The following is a 17394-nucleotide window of genomic DNA, read 5'->3' on the forward strand; positions in this document are numbered from 1 at the left end:
TAAAATTGTAGAACTTCATGGAAGGGAAAATAGATCTGTTTGATCACAGTATTTGGAAGCCAGGCTATGTTGGAGAACTGAAATAAGGCGGCGACCAGAACCAAAAGAACATGTATAAATCCTGCTGATGGTGAACTGGAAGTCACCATGAAAACCTTTTGAGATTTTTTTCCCTTGTGTTCAGTTGTCGTGCCAGAGATCAAACCAGGTGCTGTTCCATGGAGTCATATATACCAGGTCAGAAAACCTCTTGGTATTTCTATGGGGGGGAGTTTCCAGAGAAGGTCTGAGTTATTAATATCCACTTGGTTGCTGTGAGGAGGGCAGGGATGAGAAGTCATGTCAGAGGGGAAATGCTCCTGACTCGGACTAGAGCCCTGATGCAGGCTAGAGAATGAGTCTCCATGCAGTTTGGGAGTGAACTAAACTCTCAGATCAACTGAATTTGGAATTTGGGGTAGAAATGCTAATTGCTTAAAAAGAGATATCGAAGGAAGGCTCTTATATTATTTTTTTTTTCTTTTTGGGTCTCACCCAGCGATGCACAGGGGTTACTCCTGGCTCTGCACTCAGGAGTTACTCCTGGCGGTGCTCAGGGGACCATATGGGATGCTGGGAATCAAACCTGGGTCGGTTGCATTCAAGGCAAATGCCCTACCTGCTGTGCTATCTCTCCAACCCCTCTTATTTAAAATTTTTAATTTATTAATGAGGTCTATTCGAGCAATGAGGTCTATTCATTGCACAAGGGACCTTACTAACTTTATTAGGATAGGAAGGGGCAAGTAGATAGTAAAAGTAATACAGAGGAAGAGAAATTATAGCTGTTAGTATCTGTTTACCTAAAAGATCCAGGACCCCACAACAAACATGGAAGGATTACTCTGTGAATTCCAAGGAGGAACCGCAGGACATGTGTGAGACGCAGGTACAATGGGATTGGCGTGCTGCGTGGTGGGCATCTTCTTGATGGAAGTTTATCTGTATACAGTAGGGCGGAGGGGACAAACACGAAGCTTAGAAATCATGAAGAAAGTCCACCCTGAGCCCTCCAGATCTCTGCAGCGGGAGCCCAAGGATGAAGATGTCTGAAGAGATTGTTCTCACGAGCTGGCTAGCGGGAGAGGCGGGTTCCTGGAAAGCTGGGTAGGCACATGCTTGGCATGTGTGAGGCCCTGGCTTCACACATGCAAATCCCTGGCACAACAAGCAAAGCAGAATTCCTACATGACAGGCCGGGAGACCTGTTCGGTGAAAAGTAGCCTTTCAAAAAGCTAAAATTTCTTGTTAAGAGTACCTACTGTCATTGCCTCTGCACCTGCAGGTGTTTAATAAAGGGGGTAACAGGAAGTTTTAATCAGGGCTAGGATTAATGGTGTCTTTTAATCATATTTGTTCAATAAAGTTGAATGAACACTGAGTACAGAACTCAGGAATTTTAAGTGGACATGAGGCAAACACATTGGTGGCACATAATCAGACACTGGTCAACAATCCTTGGTTGTACACAGCATCCACACAGCACCTGCAGTGGGAAGGGAAGGTCAGGGTCAGGCGCGCGACAAGGCCCAGGACGTGCCTCCGCAGACCCTGCCCCGCTGAGGCCCCAGCAGAGCCCCCCACGCCCCTCTACCTGGGACAGACTCAGTCTCACGAGGAAAGCGGGTCAGGGCTTTGTCACCGAGCTGGGCCGGGTCAGAAAGGCGAAAGGCTCACACTAAGCAGCTTCCTTTGCTTTCCTGACCGGCTCCCGTGGTGACCGGCTTGTGGCCTTATGAGAAGGATGCTCGGAACCTAACGGAACCTCTGGGTCATTTTCCTTATGAAGACCCCCATGGTTTAGGAAAGCTGTTCAGTAAAACTTTTCCTCCAGCTAAAACTGTCCGCGGGGCTGGCTGGGGACTCTGGTTTAGGGACGGTCAGCCTCCCTGCAACAATGTATCGAGAGGACGCTGACTTAGGGACTGCCAGCCTCCCTGCAACAATGTGTCGCGTCTTCATTAAAGACTCGGCACCGCGACCTCAGTTTCCAGGACGGGGTTTCTGGGCGTCCGCCCCCCGCCCAGGCCCTGCTCAGGGCGCGCCTCGTGTCCCCGTGGGCCTGGCACAGCGTTACCGCGGGGCTTCGCGCCCTCGCTCGCCCGGCCCCGCGCCCCCTGGGTGCCGCCGGGCCGGGCCGCGCGGGCGCCCGTCCGCCCACAGGACGCCGAGGGCGCTGGCCCGGGGGCAGCGCGGACCGGTCTGGGCGTGCGGAGGGGGCTCAGCTTCCCGCTCTCCGGCCGGGACTGCAGACAGCAACAGGAACTGCGGGGAAGACGCCCACCCGGGGGGAACCGGCCGACGTCAGCGCCCGGCGCCCCCGCGCTCTGCGCAGGCGCGGGGCGGGGCCCGGGGGCGGGCCGGGACTAATGCAGGGGGCGGGGTCGGGTATGGGGCGGTGCCTAAGGCTGGGGGCGTGCCCGGGAGGCGTTTCCGGGGCGCTCACCGGAAGGTCCCGTCGGCGGAAGTGCGAGGCCGGGGGCGTTTCCGGAAGTGCGGGGGCGGGCCCGCGTCCCGTGGCCTGGACTTCCGGCCGGCCGGTAGCTGACTGCGAGCTGTTCACCGCGGGTCCGAGTGGCGCAGTGCGGCCGGGGCCTTGCGGGGCCTTGCGGGGCGGCCATGGCGGACGTGAGTGGGCGCCGGGGGCGGGCGGGGGTCGGGGACGGGTCGTGGTCGGGGCGGAGCCGGCGTCCGGGTCGGGCCAAGGCGGGCCGGGGCGCCCGGTGACCGTGGGGCCCGGGTCAGCAGTGCGTGACCCGCGTGTCGAGCCCGTCCCGCCTCCGCGCGTGGACAGGCCGGGGCCGTGGGGTCCCTGCGCGTGGGTAATCCCGGGGAGCTCCCCGGCTCTGCGGCTGGCGTCTGGTGGTCGCGCCCGAGCGTGGCTGCCCATGGCCGTGGGGCAGGACGGGAGGGGCCGTGGCCGGGCCTGTGCGCCCCGAGCGCGCAGCCCCGCTGACCCCCGACTGTCCACACGGGTCCGGGGGCCGAGGGGCGCCCACGGCTGGGCGCGGCCGCCGGGACAGGGACAGGACGTCTGCGGCCCTGACTCCCAAGTGCTGTCAGAGTGACAAGTGGGAAGTTCGTGTCATTCACAGGACACCAAAGTAAAAAGAAAAATGGGTTGGTAGAACCACTCGTGGGGCTCGGCGTGATAAACGGGGTCCCACGAAGCCGTTGAGGGAGTTTCCTGTGTTTAAGGTGACCACAGGGCAAGCAGGGTGGGCATCCGGGCCTGGGGGGAGGGGGGGTAGTGGCCCGCCGCTGTCGTTTGCTGCTTGACAGCTACGATGCTATTGATACTCTGCACAGGAGGTGAGACGGAATAGAGTCCGATTTCTTTAGTCCCAGCTGTGTTCTATGCGGTTGCCCTGACCCGCGGTTGGTCTGCGAGGAAATGACCCTCAGCAGTGAATCGACTTCTGGTTGGTTGAGAAAGTCCATAGGCTTGGGGAAACATTCCTGCATGGGTTGCAGGGGAACACAACAGTAGGACAACATATAAGATAAACAGTCTGATCTAGTTACAGTTAACTTGTGTGTTTTCTACTTCTGAAGCATGCAGCTGCGGCACAGGGGTCTTCCCAGTGAACCCTCACAGGCTTACAGCCCAGGTTCTCTGTTCTGCTCTTTGGCAGCTAACGAAACCGGGGCTTAGTGGAAAAGGTCAGCCATGCAATTCATAAATACCAAAATCAGAAAAGAGCAGCGTGAAATTCAGGCTTAAGGAGATTTCTAGGAGGCAGAGACAGTGCCCTGGGAAGGCACTTGCCTTCATTGTGGCCGGCTGGGTTCAGTCTCTGGGACCCAGTATTTGTTCCCTGCCAGGTGTGATCTTTGAGCACAGAACTAGGAGTAAACCCTGAGCATCAGATGTGGCCCAGTTTTTTTTTCTTTAAGTTTTGAATGATGATATAAGGTATTTGAAATGTGGTCAGGACAGCATTGAGGGAATCCATAATGTTTTCTTTTTCTCTTTCAGGATCTAAAGCGATTCCTGTATAAAAAATTACCAAGGTAAGAGATGAAACATTGGTAATTAAATTCCACATGACCGCTAGTTGTATGTGGCATTTTGTTCCTTGTGTGATTTGGACTACATTGTGGTTGTGTTTCGGGGATGTTACTGGCACCTTCAGACACCAGACCCTGAGCCCTAGTGTAGTGGGAGGCACTTGGTTTGCATGGGGCTGGCATGGGCTCATTCCCGGAGCCCCTTGGGGAGTGATCCCTGAGCACCACCAGGTGCGGCTCCCAAACCCAAACTCAAACCAAATACCTAAGGCCGGGAGCAGCTATGGTTTCTTTTGAACGTACAGATAAACCGGGAGTTTGCAGATAATAGATTCTTGAGAGTTTTTATGGCTTGCCTAAGGTTAGACAGCTGATGGAATGCCGGAGGGATAGATCTTAGATTTCTTATCATTTAAGTTCCTTTTAAATACACTGCTGTATTTTCAGACTGTGTTTCTTTCCGTCCTGCTTTCTGAGGGATCTTTCTGTGTCTGTCCCTCTCCCTCTGACTAACCATTCAGCCTAATACCCTCCAGGTTTATCCACCTAGGATTCAGTTGCGTGGTTTTTAGCCTCTTTTTGGCCAAATGGCTAATTTCTGTTGTGTGTACGTATCACAGTTTCTTTGCCCTTCATCTGTCCTTGGGCACTGGGTTTGCAGATTGGGCTGTTGTGAATAGTGCTGCAGTGAACATAGATACTCAAAGACAGCGAAGTATGTGAGAACTGGCCTTTGTAGGAACAACTGGGAAGGTGGTGGGGGTTGAACCCGAGGAGAACCTTAGGAAGTGGCCACACAGGTGGGGAAGGGGTCCTGGAAGGAGGAAGTCTTGCTGAACCCCACCCGTATGAGCACCGTAAAACCACTGTGGCCAAAGGAACACCAGTGGCCTGCCTCAGAGGAAGACTTTCGGATGGGAAGGAATCGGGTGTTGGAGAGATGTGGGTGCTGGGGAAGGAATGGTGTTGGAGCACGGCCTAAAACCAGTCACAAGTAACTTGGTGTATCAGGTGTCTCGATCAAAAGGAGTTATAAAATAAGCTATTGTAGCAATTTACTGGATTATACTTTGTTTTTGTTTGTTTTCCTTTTTTTGGGAGGGGGGAATCATACCCAGTGATGCTCAGGGGTTATTCCTGGCTCTGCACTCAGGAATTACTCCTGGAAGTGCTTGGGGGACCATATGAGACGCTGGGGATTGAACCCAGGTAGGCTGCGTGCAACGCAAACGCCCTACCCGCTGTACTATTGTTTCAGCCTCTGGATTGTACTTTGAAGAAGAGTCATTTTAAGGGGGGAAACAAGAATTTGCTTTTACTTTGACTATTTCACTATTGCTTTTGAGACCTATTTCTGAGTCTGCATAACCTTAACTACTTGCATAAATTACAAGCTTTCTTTGTGTGTGTGTGTCCACACTTAGCTGTGCTTGGGGATCGCTCCTGGTGGGAATCGGAGGAACACATGTGGTGCCTGGGATCAAATTAGGGTCAGCCACATTGAAGTCTTTTGCTTACTCGCTTTCTATTTGATCTGCCCTTTCTAAGTTAATTTTTTGTGTTGAGGACAGGAAGCCTTGTTACAGATATTTTTTCTGGTTCCAGTGACTTTGTGATTCTAACTGATTGAAAATTTAGTTTGTTTGAGGTGAGGGGAGTAGCTGAGTGCGGGAGTGCCTTCTCTGTAGGTACAAGGCCAGGGAGTGTGACCCCTCACCTCAGCCCGCCACACACCAGCAGTGTGAGCTGGCCAAGAGAGCACAGTCACCCAGCGTGTATGGCCCTGGTGAGTGCAGAAACAGCCGAGGGGAGGGGTTTTCCAGCTTGCTACTGCCACGTGACTCTTCCAGTTGCGCTCCATTGAGGACTAGAACCTGAGAAACTCAGTTTCATGTTCTGGAAAGATGAGGAACCTTGGAGCTAATGGCGTAGAATATGTGGGAAGTTCCTGTTTCCTCACTGTTTGGCGCTGAGCGTTGAACCCGGGACCTCATGTGTGCACGGTAGGCTCCATGCCTTGACTTCATCCCCAGCCCCCTTTTAAAAAATCTCCTATCGCTCCAGATCTGTTTAAAGTTTAGAAGGTTTGGGGCTGGAGCAATAGTACAGCGGGTAGGGCGTTTGTTTTGCATGCGGGCCGACCGAGTTTGATTCCCAGCATCCCATATGGTCCCCTGAGCCCCGCCAGGAGTAATTCCTGAGTGCAGAGCCAGGAGTAACTCCTGTGCATCGCTCGGTGTGACCCAAACAGCAAATAAATAAATAAAGTTTAGAAGGTTTTAGATGTCATTATATTTCTCTAAGTTAGGGTGGGAGGGGATCACTTTTGGATTTTTGTCTGAATTGTTTGGAGTCATTGTTGGCTTGTGTCTTTATTCTGATTACAGATTGCTAGAAAGAATTGATACTTCTGATTTGGGTTTGTGTTTTCTGAGTTTAGGAAGGAAATCTCAGGTTAAAGTGTCAAATAATTGTTACTATTGATTTCGTGTTAATATTTCAGTTCTTAATACTTGCTATGTAATTCTCAATTAAATTCTTAATACTTGGTACTTAAATTTTGCACTTTCTCCTGATGTGGCTTACACATGTGTGCTGGTCCTGTTCCCCTCCCAGAGGTGGGCGGTGTAGTTGTCCAGGCTTGCACCAGGAGTGCTGGTGACAGATGACTGGACAATCCGAAACTGTGATACTGTAACTGGATGTGAGTTTCAAGAGGAATTTTGTGGGCACACAGGAGACAGGAGTGTTCACTGGCCAGGAAACGTTTCCCTAGGCCGGTTCACGGACTGACAGAAGAAGGGCCAGGGGACGGAGAAACTGGACCTGGGCCCCAGGCTGGCCGGCCCATCAGTGGTTGATTTCTCTCTCCTTCCCTACATAGTCGAATCTCTCCCTTCCAGCACAAGCGCAGTTGTAGTTTTGGTCATAGTCCCAGTCATCGTAGTTCCATCATCCTGGTCTCCTCTAGACCTCGGGAAGTCCTCCACTCCTCTTGCCCCTTACAACATAGTTATATAGAAACAGTGAAGGGTGGGATACACAAAGGTGGGGTTGAACATTGTCATTGGAACAGGTGAAGCCACTCCTTCGGGAGATTAACTCAAGGACAAAATCTCATCTGAGGCTTCAGCACAGCAGATTACTAGGAGATCTGCTCAAGGGTATTCCGTCCAGGGTGTATTGCTTTCTCCTTTCCTCAGCTAGTAGTCCACTTAAACAGTTATAGTAAATTTACTTCTTACAATATTTCTAGTCATTTTGTATGAACACAGTAAGAGATATGTTACGTTTAAAGGGTGGCTCTTTCTGGGAACATCTCGCTATATATTCGAGACCACAGTTCTCAGGCCAGGCTAGTCGTTCGTAACTCCAGCAGGGTCCTTATACAGTTACTTCTTTTTGGGTCATGACTGCTCTTATTATACTTACAGTGCTTAGCTTGTCCCCTTTTGATGCCTGGGTAGCTCACAGCTTGCCCTGGGCCCATCCAGTCCCTTCGTTTGGGTGCTAGGAACTAAGGGCAAATGAGGTTTAAGTCAAGTAAATACAGATGCCCAGGAATAAATATTATTTTGGATTCTGTTAACTCCCATGTTACAAAGCATAGCATGAACTTTCTTCCTGTGTCTATACAAAAAGGACATTGCTAAATAAACCATGCAAATGACATAAAGGAAAGAGAAAAGCAAGATAGGATTATTGGTGCCTGGTGGAATTGGGTGTGCCTCAGGGGCACTATTGGGGAGTAAGTCAATAAGCCTAAGCTCCCTTTGGGAGGAGCAAGGACAACCCAATGTTATCCATCCAACATTTGGAAACAGAATTAAGAGTTTCTTTGTAAAAAAAAAAAGACAGTTGTCAATTGACCTTTATCTTCAGAGGAGAAGCGGGGACAGGCTGCTTCTCTCTGTGGCTCAGCTTCCATTTGTCTCATTTTGTGGACACATCCTGTGGAGCTTGGGCTCCTCCTGACTGCTCAGTGTCAGCCTTGTGTGCACGGCCAGCGCCTCATCCCTTTTCATGCTCTCTGGCCCTGCGCCCCAATGTTTGTCCTTTGTACTGAGCGTGTGTGGCGTCTGGGGTCCTGCTCCAGGAAGGCTCCCTTCTTTCCTGCATTTCTAACACAGTTCCCAGCTGCTTGCCGTGGCACCTCAGCTGCAGTCTCTCGTGAGTTTTCCCTTCACCTGCTTCATCATCATTTCCTTTTCTTTGTTGTAGCTCATCTTTGTGAGCCAGAGCAGTATTTCAGTTACTCTTTAAAGAAGTGGAGAGATGGCACAGCGGGTTGGGTGCTTGCCTTGCCTGCAGCCAGCTTGGGTTTGATCACCAGCACCCTATACGGTTCCCGAGCACCGTCAAGGGTGACCCTGAGCACAGCAGTGAGCCCTGAGCTTGGCCAAGTGTGGCCCCAAAACAAAATTAAAAAACCCAAAATAGCTGATGGGGTTTCTCAGAGGAAGAATGGAAGAGCAGCTGTGCTTTAATGTCTTGTGCACTGAGTAGTAGGTACTTGGTGACAGTCTGAGTGCTGTGAAGGAAGGGAATGGGGGTGCTCAGTGCTCAGGACTGTAGGGGAGGGAAATGGGTGTGCTCAAGGCCTGCAGGGGAGGGAGGTGAGGGTGCTCAGTGTTCAGGGCTGTAGGGAGGGAAATGCAGCTGGTGCTTATTGATGGAAGGGTGTGTTAGTCACTGACAAAGTTTGTGAAGTTGAAGTGTGATTACTTCATTGTTTGCACTGCTGCCTGAGGCAGGGGTATTTTGTTCCATTTTTTGTTGTTGTTTTGGGGCCTTGCCCAGCATGCCCAAGGATTACTCCTGGCTCTTCACAGAGGAATTGCTCTCGGCAGTGCTTGGGGGATGTGGGGGATCAAGCCCAGGTAGGCTGTGGGCCAGACCTACCCACCATAGCATCTCTCCAGGGCAGATAACTAAACTGGGTATTGGAACCCAGAGGGGCTTCCTGTAGGTGCTTTTCTCAATCTCTTTGGGCGTCTGTGGCCACTGGGGCGTGGGGTAAGGGAGGGCAATTACACAGAATAGCAGAATAGAAGTAAAGTTAGCATCTGCCATGCCTACAGAACCACAGTGAAACCCTTTCTGCAGCCACGGGAGTTGACAGTTTCAGTAGAGAACCAGCTGTGTGTCTTTGTTCGTTGTGAAAACTGTTTGTGTGAAGATTTCAGACGTCAGGTTCTGTTTCCAGCAGAACTCTCAGATGCTCCCTGGGTTCTCACATGTCAGTGATCGAATGTCCCTTTTCCTTTTCAGTGTGGAAGGACTCCATGCTATCGTCGTGTCAGACCGGGACGGTGTGCCTGTAATCAAAGGTACTTATTTGGTTTCTGGGGGTCTGGGCCGCGCCCAGGATAGCTGCAGACCCTCTCAGCTCTGGCTCCTGATGCCTGGGATGACTCCCTGTGAGCGTTCACTCTAGCCCTGGCTCCATTCTGCCACTCGGTGCCTTAATGTGAATGTGCCACGCCTGCTCTAGCCTGTAACCTGCCACTGGCCCGGGGTTGTTTGCTCATCCTGGCGCTGTTGGAACTGGCACCGTGAGCGCTGGTCGGTGGGGTGCTGGCTCCCCTGACAGGCCTGTTTCTGCAGGGGATAAGAAGTCTCTGAGCTCTTTCCCTCCCACCTGCGTCCTGGCCCGTGGGGGTACTGACGGATTGTTTCAGGCCGTTTGCAGGGGTCCAGCCGCCCCCCACACACAGCTATTTTGGCTGTGCCAGCTGGTCCCCGGGGTTGCACCTGGCATGCTTGGGGTCACATGGTACCTGTGAGATAGCCACAAGCCCTGGACTGTCCTTCTGCTTGGGGGCTGGAGAGTGCAGAGCCTAGCTTGCTCCCAGCACCTCACGGTTCCCCATCACTGCTGAGGGGAGTTCCTACAACAGTGCCAGATGTGATCCCAAAATCAGAATGATTACAGCCCGAAGACAGAGTTCTCCTCTTAATGGAGTCCTGAATGAGAAGGTCCCACAGGTGGCTAGCCGCGGGGGATGCGTAACAAACCCAGTGGTTGCGTGAGAGGAGAGGGTTCTGGAATGCTTCTGAGATGCCCGTCAGATTGTGCGACTTATTCAGCGTGCTCGCTGGTATGTTTTTAAGGTAGATGTTAAGGAGATACCAACTGGAAAGAGCTCGAAGGCTGAAACGCACCTCCTGGTCTCTGAGCATTGCCAGATGTCCCAGATGACCCTTCAGGAAGAAGTAAACACAGGGACTCAGCTTTGTCTTTCTGTGTGGGCCACACCCCCAGTGCTCAGGGCTTACTTCTGGCTTTGTGCTCAGCTCCTTCTTGGGAGTGCTGGGGGTGAGCTGCAGGCGCCCTGCTGGCTGTACTCTCTTTCGTAGGCACTTGGTGTTTTTTAAAATGAGAACATTCAGACTAGCTTTTATTTCTTTAGGTAATGTATCTGAAGTAGGGTTTTTTTTTTTGAGGGGCCACACCTGGTGGTCTACACTTGGGGGGGGGCGGGGGAATCACTCCCGGGGCCACAGGGGGATCAAATGGGGTGCCGGGAATTGAACCAGGGTCGTTGACCATGTGCATGGCAAGCGTCCCATCTGCTGTGCTGTCTCCTCGACCTCCGATCTGAACTTCAGATTGATCAGTTTCCAACCTCCCCGTGGAGCGTGTGTGTCACAGGATAGTCAATATGGGAAGCGTAGCCTTTGAAACTACATCGTTCCGTGCATTCATTTTAGAAGGCTACTGTAAATGTCCACCTGCCATCACATAGTTTCATTTCAGTTGTTTCTCTTCCAGTGGCCAGCGACAGCGCCCCAGAGCACGCTCTGAGACCTGGGTTCTTATCCACTTTTGCTCTTGCCACAGACCAAGGAAGTAAGCTGGGACTTTCAAAAAATAAAAGTATCATCTGCTACTATAACACGTACCAAGTAAGTTCATTATCTAATGATTTACTGATTTTTTATAAAAATTTAAAAATTCTACTTCAAATACTTGTGTTACAATTCTGAATTTAGGTGTTTGTGTCTTTTGTCTTGTGGGCCCAGGGGATGTGTGCAGTGCCAGGGATCGAACCCTGCTGGCTGCGTACAAGGCAGTCACTTTGCTTGTGCTGTGGCTTGGCCCTGAGTTTTAGTTTTGCAATAAATCCAATGTCAAAGTTCTCGTCTTCAACTGGGAACGTGGCTGCAGCGGCGTTCTGGGAGGGTTCTCGGGTCGGGGCCCCAAGCAGCAAGTACTTCTGGGTGCTACAGAGTATGGTCCAGATACTCCCTGGTACTAAGAGAATCAGATTAAATCTTAGCCTTGGCTTGGTTCCTGTCATAAGTCTCTTCACATTTCTTGTCAGTGGTCGATAGCATGGATTTGTCTAGTGGGGCAGGCTCAGAGTCCCCCTCTGAGGGGAGGTTGGCCAGAGTCACCTCCAGTAGGTGGTGCCTCAGCCAAGGGCAGCTTCCGGCACCAGTGTTCAGGCTGGATCTGCGTGTGATGGAAAAGGATGATAGGATAGAGATCAGTCGGGGTGTGTTCTGTGGCTGGGATGCACGGAGTCGCCTCATTGCGCCCCCTTCCCCAGCTACAGCGGCAATGAGGAATGAGTAGCCTGTACCTGTGGTGGCCAGTTACATTTTCTTTGTTTCTCTTTTGGGGCCCTGCGTGGCTCTGTGCTCGGTAGTGCCCCCTGGTGGTGCTTGGGGCACCGTTACAGTGTGTAGGAACAGAGGGGCCTCTCCCGGCCCCTGGCCGCCTGAGCGTTCGCATTCGCGAACTGCCTTTGCTTTACTGGATGCTCCATGCAGCCTGACTCTGTAGCCTTGGTAGCAAGTACATGACTGATGTTTTCCATGTGTTTGGGTTTTGAGACCATACTTGCCTCCTCATGGCTTACTCGTGGCTTTGCTCAGGGATCACTTCTGGTAGCACTGTAGCACTGTCTTCCCGTTGTTCATCTGTTTGCTTAAGCGGGCACCAGTAACGTCTCCATTGTGAGACTTGTTGTTACTGTGTTTGGCATATCAAATACGTCATGGGGAGCTTGCCAGGCTTTTCCATGCGAGCGAGATACTCTCAGTAGCTTGCTGGGCTCTCCGAGAGGGGCGGAGAAATCGAACCCAGGTCGGCCGCATGCAAGGCAAATGCTCTACCCGCTGTGCTATCTGGGGGGGCTCACTAATACCCAGAGTTATTTCTGGCAGTGCTTGGGGAACTCTTAGGGGTGCTGGGGATCAAACCTGGATCAGCCACATGCAGGACAGTTGCCCTGACCACTGTACCCACCCCTCTGTTGTCTTAGGAAATGATAACCAAGCCATTCGGACCATTGCACTACTGTAAGGAGCTACTGCTTTTAGTCACTTTAGTGAGAATTTATTGATTTGCTACTGTGTTATCCCTTCCAGGTTTCAGAGATAAAGATAACTTAGAGCTACCTTAAAACTTCTCAGGTTTCAATTAGTACCAGGAATTTTGCTCCATGACTTGGAGACCAGCCACACGTTCTAGGAGAAAAGGGAGCTCAGATAGAAAAGGGAGCACCAAATAAAGGGTGTTGGGAGGATCCTTCCAGGATGGGAGAAGCATGCTGAAAGTAGACTATAGGCCAAACATGATTGCCACTCTTGCAAACCAAAGCACCCAGAAGGAGAGAGAGAGAACAAAAGGGAATGCCCTGCCACAGAGGCAGGGGGGGATGGGAGGTGGGAAGGATACTGGGACCCGTGGTGGTTGGAAAATGGGCACTGGAGGAGGGATGGGTACTTGATCACTGTATAACTGAAACCCAAGCACAAAAATTTGTAAGTCTGTAACTGTACCTCATGGTGTTTCACTAATTTAAAAAAAAAAAACCTTCTCAGGTTTCTACATTAAAAAAAAGAAAAAAAAACTTCTCAGGTTCACTAGTATTACAGTTTCTTAAGGGATAATCAGTGAATTTGTTTTGTGGAAATAGGTATTTTCAACTTTCCGTGCTTCATAATGTAATATGTTGGTCCTGTATGTAGACCGCATTAAGTTGTAAGGATTATTTAAATGATGCTACTTTTCCATAATAAAACATTCAGAAATCATTTTCTTTATAGGTGGTTCAGTTTAACCGTTTACCTTTGGTGGTGAGCTTCATAGCCAGCAGCAATGCTAATACAGGTGCGTTTTAATGACCATAAATTCAGTTTTAAAGTTTTTATGATAGTCCAATGCAGAGATTCTAGCTCAGAGGTGACAGTCTGTATGTGGGTGAGTGACCTTTCAAAGATCAGAAAGAAAACTAAATGCTATCTTCAGCTTTTGAGTGCTGCATCTTTGCTTGTATTAAACCTGCTTTTGGAAGCAGAATGATGGGGAACAGAGACACATGCAAGATGTGGGTCGTATTTAACTCCCCAGAGACCAGCCTGGTAGAGTGTTCGGGGTTTCGAGTGACTGTCGCAAGATGAATGTTGTCGAGTTTTTAAGAGAGACCGAGAGCATGAGTAGCCTCATGTATTTCTGGAAGATTGAAGCTGAGAGCCGGGCTCCTGGGGAGACAAGGGTGTTTGTTGCCTTGGTGGCCAGCTCCTTTCCCTGGATACTCACCTGTACAGCAGTGACAGGCGGAGCCCTGCCCACAGTGCTTAGGGAATTTGACCCGAGCCTCCCACGTGCAGGATTACAGGGTGTATAATTCTATACTTTCAGTGCATAAAAAATGTTTCCTTCATCTTCTGTAATAGGTGATTAAAGTAGATTTCATTATCAGTATTGATGGAGAATTACGATTTCGCTTTAGTCGTGTGGATCGGCTGCCTTACTTTACTCGTCACTGGATTTCGCCAAGGGGGATGTAAGCCTGAAGACGTTCTGGCTTTCTGGGGTTCTGACTTTCTGACTCTGTTCCAGGCCTGATTGTCAGCCTGGAGAAGGAGCTGGCCCCGCTGTTCGAGGCGCTGAGGCAAGTGGTGGAGGTTTCCTAGTGGCCGTGGCCCGGCCCAGCCGTCTCGGAACAGACCCCATGGATCCCGCGACTGACTGCGCAGTGCTTGTGTCCGTGTGCCCGAGGAGGCCTCTCTCCGCCTCCACTCAGGGGCCCTGGAGGGGCTCGCGGCACGTGTCCTCTTCTCTGTCAGACCTTCTCTTCAGTTCCCGAGCGCGGTGCCCAGCAGTGCGCACCCGCAGCTCCTGTAGTGTCTCCCTCGGTCGCCGGCTGTGGATGTGATTGTCGATGGTTTGGTGGGTCTGAGTCAGTGTGGGACAGGATTCCAGGGAGGCAGAAGTGGTCCCCGCGGCCCTCGCCCCTGGATGTCCCGTTCCCAGGCCTGCAGGCAGAGGCGGGCTTTCCTCGCCGGGGAAGAGGAGGTGGAGGAGGACATTTTCTGTTTTTTTCATGTGTTTTATTTCTTTGCATTGAATGTGAGAAAGAAAAAATGCTTAGTGAATTAATAAAACCAGTACAATCACTAACTCTGCTATATATTATGTTATTTTGCAACATAGATAAAATATTATTAATTTATTTGACTTTTTTAGAGGGTGCTGCTCTCCTTAAGGGAAATGATAGCTAATATTTCCCCCGAGCTTTCTATTACCAATCAATGTAATAATGTTTGTGTGTTCTTTGTAAACTTTAGATGTGATTTGTTTTCCAATCTGTTTCCGGTATTGGTATGTTTGTAAAAGTGATTAAGTACATTTTTTCACATCTGAGTATAAATAAAACAGTATTTTTTTAAGTATACTTTAAATACTCTAGGCTTATTTTTACACTCCCCCAAAGGTTTAAAAAATTTAATTTGTTCTTTCAATCTCACAAAGTGGTGTTTTCTTACAAATACTGATTTGGAGATTTTTACTAGCAAAATCTGGGTTTTCTGTGGGCCTATCTTCCAGTTTTTGAGTGCAGCATACAGGCCTCTGTGTTCAGGAAAAGGCTTGCTTCGGGCTGTCTGGCCGGAGTACCTTTCCTGCCGACTAACTGGTACCTCGTGTGTGGGGAGGCTGTCCGCCTGGCACTCCCTGTCACTTGCTGCCTGCCTCCCTCTGTCCTGTCGCACAGCTCACCTCAACATTTGCCTGGGGGATTTACAGCTCGGCTGGAAGGTCGGCAGGTCCTGGGATGAACTGTAGAAACGCGGAATAGGAATTTTGGACCCCGGCAGGAACAGCAGCTTTCCCACCACACGCAAGAGTCCCTTGTTCTCCTGCAGGTGATAGGCACACCCATTAAAATCTAGAAGCCCCGGTTTCTGTGATCTGGATTTTGTAGTTTCTAGAACATTGTGGTCCATCCTTTTAATGCTTTAAAAAAATATCTTTTGAAAGAAAGAAAATGAAATCTTTATAAATGAGTTGACCAATATTAAATCGTATTTAATAGGCAGTCGAGAATGGAGGGGTAAATTCAAAAGCTTCATAGGTTACGTGTCTCTATTAGTACTATATTCTGAGGCTTTTAGATCCGTATCATCACCAGCAGTGACAGATTTGGTCCCCAGAGCATTGGTGGATATGGCTGTTTGCTGTACTTAGAAAAATCCCAGTTTGATGATGAGAAACTGAAAAGGGCCACCTGCTTCTGCACACACATGGACCCCTGGGAAGTGCGCCCGCGTCTGAAGGGCGCAGGGAGCTGCTCGTGGTGCAGCTGCTGGAACCGGGTGCTGGGCCTGTCTGCAGCATAGCCGGGAAGGCAGGGCCGATGTTCCTCAGTGACATGCCTTGTCCAGAGCCTGGGGCAGCGGCCTGCGGACTCCGAGCCAGAGGAGAGAGGCCCAAATCGACAAGCTCTGTGGGGTCTGGAGGTGGTGTGGCAGCTGGGCTGGCTGCAGGCACCCGGCACCCTCCAGACAAGGGAACCTGGTGGCCAGCACCAGCCTGGGTGAGGCCCAGCTCCTGCCTGGCAGCTGCTGGCGCAGAACTCCTGGGGCAGAGTTATTGTTCCTGTCACTCGGCATCCCCGCCTCGAGGGACAGTCTCAGTTCTCCGTGGTCAGTGGTCCTCTAGAACTCTGAGGACAGGCTGTCCACTTGGACTGCGTGGCTCACAGTCCTGAGTGCACCCTTCACCATCCTGTCCATCTGTCAGTTCTGCTCTAAGTAGCAAAAGGGAAGCATAGCAGAACCACAGACACAACCGAAGAACATAAATAAACAAGATTTATTTACAGGTTAGGAACCGCCCCTGCAGGTGGGCGGGGAGAGCTCAGGGAAGATGGTTTGTGGCCCTTCGTCCACACACGTTTCAGTGAGCATTCTCTTGGTCCCACGTGATACGAGAAAAATGCATTTTACGCTGCTGAAATACAGGGGGAGGAAGTAATGGGTGTGTAACAGGAGAAACATAGCTTACAAGGACCATTGGCTGGGTCCTCCCGCTTCTCTGGGTGCTCTTTCGGTGAGCATTCCTTTGGTGAGCATTCCTGCGGGTGCCCGGCTGCAGGGTCTGAGCTCTGAGTGCAGCACCACGGCCGGCTTCCTCCCTCACCCGAGATGGCGCGGGGTTCTGGGCTCTCGGGAGGGGCCCTCGCCCATGGGGAGGTTTCACGCTTCTGTCTGGGAGCAGCGTCGGCTGAGGGTAGTCCAGGGCGTGCAGGCTCCGTAGCGGGCATGAATAGCGCGTCAGACTATAGTTCGTGATGCTCTGCCCCACAACTGTCGTGCCCATGAGACACTGTCCGCCCAGAGGCCCGCTGACTTCCTGGGCCTTTCACAGACAGTGAACACACCCTCGCCTTCTGTTAGTGCTGAGGAGACAGCCACGTCTTCCTGCATCAGGAGGAAGGCATGAGCCCTTGTGGCCGACCCTTCAGGAGGGGTGACCGCACAGCCCCGGGTGTGCAGGCTTGTCTGTAGACTGTGGCAGCAGGTGTTGGCAGTGGTGGAGTGACCGGCCCGGTGAGCATGTGGGCATGTGGGCCCCTCCTGTCCACACGGGTGGCGGCACTGCAGATGTCAGTACCTGCCTCTGACTGGGTTTGAAGAACGTCCTGACCCCGTGAGGGGCTGGGGCTGGAGATGGGGGTGGGGCCTGCGGCCAGCCTGGAGGCAGGAACGGCTATTTGAAGATGAACGACTGGGACCGGACGGTTCCTTCCCTCTGGTCAAGCTGTTTCCGGATTTGAGACTGAAATGAAACACGCAGTGATCATCCCCGAGCTGGGGGAAGTAACAGAAGGACACTCGAAAGGGCGAGAACGCTAACAGGCCACTTACTGTGGGCCACCCCAGCTCTCTCCTGGTTTCCTGTAGGGTGTCAGGAGGCCTCGGCCTGAGCCAAGCACAGTGGGGAGGGCATTTACACGTGGTGACCAGGTTCAATCCCTGTCATCCCACATGGTCCCCAAGCCCACCACAAGAGACTCCTGAGTGCAGAGCCAGGAGTAACCTGAGCAC

General features: G+C 51.4%; 2 protein-coding genes across 2 annotated transcripts in view; one reads left to right on the forward strand and one right to left on the reverse strand.

Moving 5' to 3' along the window:
* Nucleotides 1-2559: 2559 nt before the first annotated feature.
* LAMTOR3 (late endosomal/lysosomal adaptor, MAPK and MTOR activator 3) lies at nucleotides 2560-14741 on the forward strand. The gene is made up of 6 exons (XM_056114233.1): nucleotides 2560-2667; nucleotides 4019-4053; nucleotides 9322-9380; nucleotides 10826-10959; nucleotides 13111-13174; nucleotides 13907-14741. Exons 1-6 carry the CDS (start codon nucleotides 2659-2661, stop codon nucleotides 13978-13980), a joined length of 375 nt encoding a protein of 124 aa, XP_055970208.1. The 5' UTR covers nucleotides 2560-2658; the 3' UTR covers nucleotides 13981-14741.
* A 2265-nt stretch (nucleotides 14742-17006) lies between these two features.
* Nucleotides 17007-17394, reverse strand: part of DAPP1 (dual adaptor of phosphotyrosine and 3-phosphoinositides 1) — a 28108-nt gene continuing 27720 nt past the window's right edge. Inside the window, exon 9 of the mRNA XM_056114358.1 lies at nucleotides 17007-17125. Coding sequence (XP_055970333.1) covers nucleotides 17057-17125 — 69 coding nt within the window. The 3' untranslated portion in view covers nucleotides 17007-17056. The remainder of the gene's footprint in view (nucleotides 17126-17394) is intronic.

Source organism: Sorex fumeus, unplaced genomic scaffold (genome assembly GCF_029834395.1).
Source record: "Sorex fumeus unplaced genomic scaffold, SorFum_2.1 ptg000024l, whole genome shotgun sequence".
Classification (NCBI taxonomy): domain Eukaryota; kingdom Metazoa; phylum Chordata; class Mammalia; order Eulipotyphla; family Soricidae; genus Sorex; species Sorex fumeus.